We start from the raw sequence: 9,187 nt of genomic DNA, 5'->3' as shown, positions 1-9,187 counted from the left end.
CTACTGACTTTTTTCATATTTCCCTCACCAGAGTGGACAGATTAAAGTTGAACTCATCAGATTGGAAAAATATAAATAAGTTAAAATAGACATAAAATTGAGGATCTCACTCACCTCCCCAAGATGTTTCTCCTTCAAGGAAGTTCAACCTAAATATTAATGTCAAAGACAGCTTTCTCATCTTCACTGGGGACACAAGAGCACCGAACACCAGTGACCCGTAAAAATGAGCATTACCTCCTCAAGTACTTTATCACATTCACAAGAATAATTCAGGCACTCTGGGTTACAGAATCTCACGTTCATTTACAAAAGAAACACTAAATATATCCTCAACAGGACTCAAATCCAATGTTTAAATAATTCTCAAATAAATTCATGAGAAAAGATAACATCATGAGCTGCAATAATCCTCAGTAATAACTGTATTATTAATAATGTGCTCCTCAGATCAGGTGTTATCACACTATCTGCATTATAGTCTAGAACCGACCTAAAAACCTGAAGAAACTAATATGAACCAGCCTAAGCTGGTTTAATCTAGTCTAAGATGGTCCAAGCTGGTCAATCAGCTGATTGTGCAAAACCCCTAAAACCAGCCCACAAAGGTGGATTTAATAAGTTTTGTCCTTGAGTAGGATTGTTTCCCATTCATTCACATGTGGCAGAATAAACTGTAATACTCAATGTTCATATAAACATATCAAACTTCTGAATCACGAATCAACACTTCCTGCGGAGGTGAAGTCAGTGTGCGAGACCGGTGACAGACCTTCTGACGGTTGTGTAAACAGAAGAGACACGCATCACTGCATGTGTGTCACATGTGAGTTCTTGCATGTAAATGAGCGCGCGGTCATGCCATTACTCTGCTGCCATGGCAACCGGCCTGCCGTCAGCGGGAGTGTGTGTCAATAGAAGCAGACGGTGTGTAGAAACGGTCTGTGGCTTTTGTCTTCAAACTCCTGCAGAAGTTCATCCATTTCATTCTCCATGTCGTCAGTGTGTTGAATCTGAGACAAACACATTTATAAATATTCTTAAACGCACATATCTGTGTGTATTGATGCGTCAGCAATATTCAGGAAGTTCCTAATTTAATGTGAAACAGAAACGGTCTGATTTCAATTAGCATTGTGACTGTGTTGTGAGATTGGGTGATTAAAACAGGAATGGTGTAATCTGTACCGCACTAACATGATGGGCAGAGCTAGTGTCACTGGATACGTGTAATGGGGCAGATCAGGCTTTGATGCCAGCACAATGCCAGTGCAACAGGGGTATAAACTGGTGTTTAACATCAGCGGTACTCACACACTGGCACAGTTCACAGATGAGGAACGCTCCCAGCGTGGCCTCCTCATGATTGTCCTGAATGTCCACATTAATCACGTGCACCGGCTGAAAGGTCTCCTGCTCGCGAGAGTTCAGGTCTGACAGAGACACACATTCATAAAGGTCATAATGTTGATGAAAACAGATGTAATCATGTAAGAGATGATCTTTAGCTGCTCCTCACCCTCCAGAACCTGGTCATAAACTCTCTCCTCACAGGTGATGACCAGATCAAACTGATCTTTACAGCTCTGGAAGCGTTCAGGTCTGGATTTAATGCGCTTGTTGCGATCTAACATGTGTAAGATCCCATTCTGTGTGTATCTGAGGAGGACACGAGTCAAGGAACACAAAATATACAGAGAGAAACACAGACGTCAACCATCCAAATCCACCAAACATTTTAAATAAATGAGCAGAGCTGCATGTGTCAATGATCAACAAGCCAAGTTTAGTAAACATTCATCACTGCGTCATGTATTGAATGATCACACACTCACACACACGACCTCTAGTGGTCACCTCGCGTCAGTGCTCAACACACATAATGGCGACCTCTAGTGGTCACCTCGCGTCAGTGCTCAACACACATAATGGCGACCTCTAGTGGTCACCTCGCGTCAGTGCTCAACACACATAATGGCGACCTCTAGTGGTCACCTCGCGTCAGTTCATGTGAAATCATTCTGTGTTGCTTTAATTGGCAACAGGAGCCACAATTTAAACAAAACATTGGCACACACGTCTCAACTACAAGGCAAATTCTTAAATAACTTTTATAACATTATATGTAATCGTGGTCGAATTTACAATCTTTTATTGTATAAAACTAATGTATGCAGATTGTGTGATTTATAGAATATGTAAGTGAAGATAAACTATAACATCATGAGCAGACACATGCATCAGCATCAACACTTCAATTAAACCAGTGATGTCTGAAGTGCTATATTTAGTCAAGAGTCTCTTTTTGCAAAACTATTGTGTAATCCCAGATAAAAATATGCACGCACACACACTCTCTCTCTCTCTCACGCGCACACATACTCCTCTCTTGCGCGCGCACACACACACACTCTCACGCGCGCAGCCGCGCACACACACGCTCTCACGCGCGCGCACACACTCTCTCTCTCTCACACACGCGCACACTCCTCTCTCGCGCACAAACACACACATTCTCACGCGCGCACACACTCTCTCTCTCTCACACACGCGCACACACTCCTCTCTCGCGCACAAACACAAACATTCTCACGCGCGCACACTCTCTCTCTCTCACACACACACGCACACACTCCTCTCTCGCGCACAAACACACACATTCTCACGCGCGCACACACTCTCTCTCTCTCACACACGCGCACACACTCCTCTCTCGCGCACAAACACACACATTCTCACGCGCGCACACACTCTCTCTCTCTCACTCGCACACACACTCGCTCACACACGCGCACTCTCTCTCTCACACACACGCGCACACACTCTCTCTCTCTCACACACACGCGCACACACACTCTCTCTCTCACACACACACGCGCACACACTCCTCTCTCGCGCACACACACTCCTGCAAAGGCAAAACACAGTAACTACATTGTTAAATTGGGTGTTTTACACTATGATTTGTCACAGACGGGTTTCACTCAACTATTAAAACTGCACAATATACTCCACACCGGAACATTGTTGACAAGTTTCAAGTTGTGTTTACGGTGTTTCCTCCAGCTTATCTGTTTTCTGTCCAGACACAAATAATGTTCCAAGATCAACAAATCATCATTTACTCACCCTCTTGTAGTTCCAAACTCATATGACGTCCATTAAACACAACAGATTGTATAATGACAGCCTCAGTCACCATTCACAGTATGGATAAACATGCAATGCAGGTGAATGGTGACTGACATCTTTCGTGTTTCACAGAAGTTATACAGGTTTGGAACAACACGAGGGAGAGAAAATGCCAGGATTTGTATTTTAGGTCAAGTATTTCCTTAATAATGCTTAAGCTCTGGCAACACAATCTGTGGCATATGATTAGTGGTAAATTATATAATAATATAGAGAATACATTTACAGTGGAAGTCTATGGGGGGTTTACAAGTACATATATTAATCACACTAAACAAATCATTGTGATGTCATCGAATATGAGACATCAGCTGATTCCCAGCCCTAACCAGGGTCAGTTTGGACCCGACCGGTCTATAAATGGGGGTTTGTCAGCTTTTGGGGGGTCCAGGTGTGTGTGTTTGTGTGAGAGAGAGTGTGTGTGTGTGTGTGTGAGAGAGTGTGTGTGTGTGGGATACAGTTCCTTGTCTTTGCGGACCAAGTCGTTGTACATCTGCTCATAAGTGGTTTTGAAGTCATAAATGTTGGGTTTGTCCGGAGCCGGTCCAGGCAGTTTGACGTGGCTTCCGGTGCCGAATGAACGCACGGCAAACCCTCGCTTGCTGTAAAAATAACAGATAAAGAGTTAAACAGGACAACACAAGAGATAAACACATGCTGCAGTATCTCACCTGACTTACACCTGAGCTTGCCAACTCACCTTTTACTACAGTTACTTTACAACAAACCCAGTTCTTACTGTACACTCACAAACAGAACCATGTTTTCAGGCCCTTCCTAGTGGTAAACTGGAGCACTGCTATGGTAAAACATGGTAATACACCATTAGAGTGCCATGGTAAATGAAGGTGGCATCTGTGCTGTACCATGCTGGCATCACTATAGAATGGTAAAACCACAGTACTGGGCTAAATGTTCTTATGGTTGTTTTTCAACTTGAGACTTTGAGCTTTTCTAACGTATATCTTCACGACGTTAGTTAAATCATTAGTTTATGTTAATCTCTGTAGAGTAATATAGACTGTACAATGTTTGTAAATGATTCTCGTCTATATTTGGACCATCTGACACGAAAACGAGCCGAAGTTTCAGAATAACGCAGATTAACGGAACCGGCGATGTTCGAGCGGGTTTTCGGCCGTTTCTTCGTCGTTACCTCAGGATGTTGTGCGCTTCCATACTGCGGTTCTGGTTGCTGGAGCACACGACCGCGACACGCAGCGGATGGGCCGGCATCACTATCTAAAGCCCGGGGAGAGTTTGAGAGGAAGGGTCGGTGTGAGAGCTCGGAGCTACTGAGGGAAAGAAAATGGCGGTTGAGCTACGCAGCTGTTTCTGTGTCGTCACAATGGCAGGAGGGTAAGTGGGCGGAGCAAATAATACTGAACATCCAATGCCAAGTGAGTAGGCAGAGGAAATCCTACTAAACAGCCAATTACAAGCGAGTGGGCGGACGAAATACTACTGAATATCCAATGAAAAGGGAGTGGGCGGATCAAACATTAAATATCGCGTCCATTTCACGATTATTGTCTTCCACAGCACCTCAACTATGACTTTATTATCTCAGACACATACTATTTGACATTCATATTTGAATTAATTTTGATATTCGATTGACAGTATGAAATCATAATCAGCTCAGGTTTTGTACACATCAGTTTGTTTCATTCAGGAATACGGAACGGAATGGTTTGTTGCTGGTGTGGTCATGTCCAGCTTGCACTAGGCGAGCTTAAACAAGCAAACTAACTCAACAGGATAACTCATATTCAACTATTTCATATTCGATAATACCCCTGATAGCACACGTACATCACCCAGACGTCTCTTTGATCTGTTTACATCTGGAAGACATGTATTTTTTATTTAGTTATTTTATTTGTTTTTTTGCTCATCTGCAAAACACCAATAAGACATTCAGCAGATCGTCTTTGAATGTTTGTAAATCTGATCTTTCTAAGATATAAATTACATGTGATGCTTTCCAGATGAAACGCTCTTAAAGGGACAGTACAGCCAAAAATGAAAATTCTGTCATTATTTCCTCACCCTCATGCCATCCCAGATGTGTGTGACTTTTTTTCTACAGCAGAACACACATGAAGATTTTTAGAAGAATATTTCAGCTCTGTAGGTCCATACAATGCAAGTGAATGGTGACCAGAACTTTGAAGCTCCATAAAGCACATAAAGGCAGCATAAAAGTAATCCATACGACTCCAGTGGTTTAATCCATGTCTTCAGAAGTGATATGATAGGTGTGGGTGAGAAACAGAACAATATTTAAGTAATTTTTTACTATGAATCTCCACTTTCACTTTCTTCTTCTTATGTTTTTGACGATTCACATTCTTTGTGCATATCGCCCCCTACTGGGCAGGAGAATTTATAGTAAAAAGGATTTAAATATTGCCCCTTTTCTCAATGACAAATTAAGAACAGGATATTATTAAATGAATCCCTTTATTGGCACAAAATGATGTTTGTGTTACAGAGGGGGAAAGCACAGTATTAAATGACTGTTCAGCAGCCCGTTTGTTCTCATGTGTATATCACTAACACAGAATTAAGAGTAAACACTGTAAATTATTGGGTATAACACAGAGAACATTGGAGTACAAAACTACAGATTCCCTCTAATAAAAGTGAAACACTTTGCCTCCTTACTGCAGTTAAACATCAACATTAGTGTCTTTACACTTTCATTTCTAGAACAATTATTCATTTAAATATCAACGAGTGCACAGTTGTTTTGGTACATGGGATTATTGAACGAGACTATAGATGAAACGCACGACTCACCGGTGTATGTGTGCGGCTGTGTTCTGACAGTATGCAGATTATCTGCAGAACAGGGCCGGATCTAAAGGGGGGCTGGGGTGGGCTTTGCCCCCCCAAATTAACCTTATGCCCCCCAAGCGCACATGAAGCAAAATATGCAGTATTGCAGTTCTCAGGAGCAGTGTTTAATGCGGATTCTGCATTTGATTTCTGCTCCTGAGTGTGTGTGTGTGTGTGGAGATACTGCACAATAACAGTGTGTGTGTGTGTGTGTGTGTGAGATACTGCACAATAACAGTGTGTGTGTGTGTGTGTGTGGAGATACTGCACAATAACAGTGTGTGTGTGTGTGTGTGTGTGTGTGTGTGTGGAGATACTGCACAATAACAGTGTGTGTGTGTGTGTGTGTGTGGAGATACTGCACAATAACAGTGTGTGTGTGTGTGTGTGTGTGTGTGTGTGTGTGGAGATACTGCACAATAACAGTGTGTGTGTGTGTGTGTGTGTGTGGAGATACTGCACAATAACAGTGTGTGTGTGTGTGAGAGATACTGCACAATAACAGTGTGTGTGTGTGTGTGTGTGTGTGTGTGTGCGCGTGTTTCACAGGTGTGTGTGTAAGTGTGTGTGTGTGTATGTGTGCGTGTGTTTCACAGGTGTGTGTGTGTGTGCGTGTTTCACAGGTGTGTGTGTGTGTTTCACTGGTGTGTGTGTGGAGATACTGCACAATAACAGTGTGTGTGTGTGTGTGTGTGTGTGTGTGTGGAGATACTGCACAATAACAGTGTGTGTGTGTGTGTGTGTGTTTGTGTGTGGAGATACTGCACAATAACAGTGTGTGTGTGTGTGTGTGTGTGTGTGTGTGTGGAGATACTGCACAATAACAGTGTGTGTGTGTGTGTGTGTGTGTGGAGATACTGCACAATAACAGTGTGTGTGTGTGTGTGTGTGTGTGTGGAGATACTGCACAATAACAGTGTGTGTGTGTGTGTGTGTGTGTGTGTGTGTGGAGATACTGCACAATAACAGTGTGTGTGTGTGTGTGTGTGTGTTTCACAGGTGTGTGTGTGTGGAGATACTGCACAATAACAGTGTGTGTGTGCGCGTTTCACAGGTGTGTGTGTAAGTGTGTGTGTGTATGTGTGCGTGTGTTTCACTGGTGTGTGTGTGTGTGTGTGCGTGTGTTTCACAGGTGTGTGTGTGTGTGTGTGCGTGTGTTTCACAGGTGTGTGTGTAAGTGTGTGTGTGTATGTGTGCGTGTGTTTCACTGGTGTGTGTGTGTGTGTGTGCGTGTGTTTCACTGGTGTGTGTGTGTGTGTGTGCGTGTGTTTCACAGGTGTGTGTGTGTTTCACAGGTGTGTGTGTGCATGTGTTTCGCAGGTGTGTGTGTGCATGTGTTTCACAGGTGTGTGTGTGTTTCACTGGTGTGTGTGTGTGCGTGTGTTTCACAGGTGTGTGTGTGCATGTGTTTCGCAGGTGTGTGTGTGCGTGTGTTTCACAGGTGTGTGTGTGCATGTGTTTCGCAGGTGTGTGTGTGCGCGTGTGTTTCACAGGTGTGTGTGTAAGTGTGATCTGTGCGAGTGTTGCGTCGTCGGGTTCATGACGTTCTCGGTGATGTACGCCACCAACAGACAAATGATGACCAGCATCACGCAGATGGCTCCTCCCACTGTTGTCATGGCAATGACGATGTCCTGCATCCCGCCGGGCGTGAGGCTGAACTCCACGCAGGCTTCGGCGCGCTCAAGGGCGTAGGGCCGCACGCACAGGCGGTAGGGGACGTTGGTGTGCAGCTCGTTGAGTAAATAATCCCTGCAGCTGCTGCCTAAATGCACCCCGGCGCATTCGAACTGCGAGTAGCTGCCATTCCACCAGCAGCTGAGCCTGAAGCCGCCCACTGAGGGGCTATCTGGTGGGGCGGTCGGGCCCTGTGGGGCCTCAGTGGGCATGGGCCCCGCTCTGGAGTCCGAGACCGTCCACTGAATAAACACACTTCCGTTGGACAAGATATTTGCCATAAGTAGCCCATCAGGTGACCTCACCTGCCGACAGGAAGCGACGGGGCACCTGAAGTCTGGCTGGGTGTACCGGAAACACAGTCGCCCGGGGTCACCTGTGTCCATAGTGCGGTAGGCGCACAGGGGCCCAATCTCACGCCCAGGGCCCAAAACATGCCATCGTCTCACAGCACTGTTGTTGTCCTGTAGCTTTGGTCTCGACTTAGTGTTTAAATCACGGATTCTTAAAGAGTCTTTATTGCTGTCGGTGGTTTCGTATTGCGCATCACGGACGCTGCTGGTCCGGTTCGGTAAAGCAGAACTCCCGGTGCTGAAAAACATCAGAACAGTGAAGCAGTGGAGGAGAACCGACCCCATGTCGCTCGTTTCTGATCTAATGTTTTTTATATATTCAGTAACGACGGACAGATGCGGCGAATAACGGAAGTAACGGAGCGCGAGCGGTCGCCATCACACCGGTGCACGAGACCTGCAGAAATACAATCACTGACCGAACCGAAACACCGAGAGATAAAGAGCACAAATGAGGTTCCTAAACGTAATTTCGGGAGGAGCGAGTCCATCTAATCTTTCAGTTAATATGCAGATATATGAGCAGCTGTTTACCTCTCTTCAGTATCAGCTGTTTCCAGCATTAAGCCCCGCCCACCCGCGACAGATCCGTCCAATACTCACCGGACACCCGTGCTGCTGCTTCATATGGCCGTGCACCGGTCCTTCAATCCTAGCTGTCTACATTTTATTGATTGTTTAAATCCCGCTCTCTCTCTCTCTCTCTCTCTCTCTCTCTCTCTCTCACTCACACACTCACACTCTATTTGTGTGTGTGTGTCTCTCTCTCTCACTTACTCACTCACTCACACTCTGTTTGTGTCTCTCTCTCTCTCTCACTTACTCACACACTCATTCACTCACTCACTCACACTCTGTTTGTGTCTCTCTCTCTCTCTCACTTACTCACACACTCATTCACTCACTCACTCACACTCTGTTTGTGTCTCTCTCTCTCTCTCTCACTTACTCACTCACACTCATTCACACACACACACACTCACTCACTCACTCACTCACTCACACTCTGTTTGTGTATCTCTCTCTCTCTCTCACTACTCACTCACACTCATTCACACACACACACTCACTCACTCACTCACACTGTTTGTGTCTCTCTCTATCTCACTTACTCACTCACT

The 9,187-nt window shown here is 44.9% G+C and overlaps 2 protein-coding genes across 2 annotated transcripts in view; both read right to left on the bottom strand.

Moving 5' to 3' along the window:
- Positions 1–251: 251 nt before the first annotated feature.
- ssu72 (SSU72 homolog, RNA polymerase II CTD phosphatase) lies at positions 252–6,482 on the bottom strand. The gene is made up of 5 exons (XM_052123670.1): positions 4,349–6,482; positions 3,651–3,794; positions 1,520–1,659; positions 1,315–1,433; positions 252–1,013 (listed from the first exon to the last, which is right to left on the bottom strand). Exons 1-5 carry the CDS (start codon positions 4,426–4,428, stop codon positions 912–914), a joined length of 585 nt encoding a protein of 194 aa, XP_051979630.1. The 5' UTR covers positions 4,429–6,482; the 3' UTR covers positions 252–911.
- A 627-nt stretch (positions 6,483–7,109) lies between these two features.
- fndc10 (fibronectin type III domain containing 10) overlaps positions 7,110–9,187 on the bottom strand; it is a 2,705-nt gene continuing 627 nt past the window's right edge. Inside the window, exon 1 of the mRNA XM_052123668.1 lies at positions 7,110–9,187. This exon is cut by the window's right edge and continues 627 nt beyond it. Coding sequence (XP_051979628.1) covers positions 7,524–8,351 — 828 coding nt within the window. The 5' untranslated portion in view covers positions 8,352–9,187 and the 3' untranslated portion in view covers positions 7,110–7,523.

Source organism: Xyrauchen texanus, chromosome 50, assembly GCF_025860055.1.
Source record: "Xyrauchen texanus isolate HMW12.3.18 chromosome 50, RBS_HiC_50CHRs, whole genome shotgun sequence".
NCBI classification, from domain to species: domain Eukaryota; kingdom Metazoa; phylum Chordata; class Actinopteri; order Cypriniformes; family Catostomidae; genus Xyrauchen; species Xyrauchen texanus.
The sequence above is the reverse complement of the archived record's forward strand: the minus strand, read 5'-3'. Positions and strand labels throughout refer to the sequence as shown.

Bases quoted from the DNA above. Each gene is read 5' to 3' on its own strand.
- ssu72 (XM_052123670.1), bottom strand. From the start codon at position 4,428: ATGCCGGCCCATCCGCTGCGTGTCGCGGTCGTGTGCTCCAGCAACCAG. The intron at 1,660-3,650 runs GTATCCCACACA...TGTCCTCCTCAG, and splicing joins GTCCGCAAAGACAAGGAACT to ATACACACAGAATGGGATCT. The intron at 1,434-1,519 runs GTGAGGAGCAGC...TGTCTCTGTCAG, and splicing joins TTATGACCAGGTTCTGGAGG to ACCTGAACTCTCGCGAGCAG.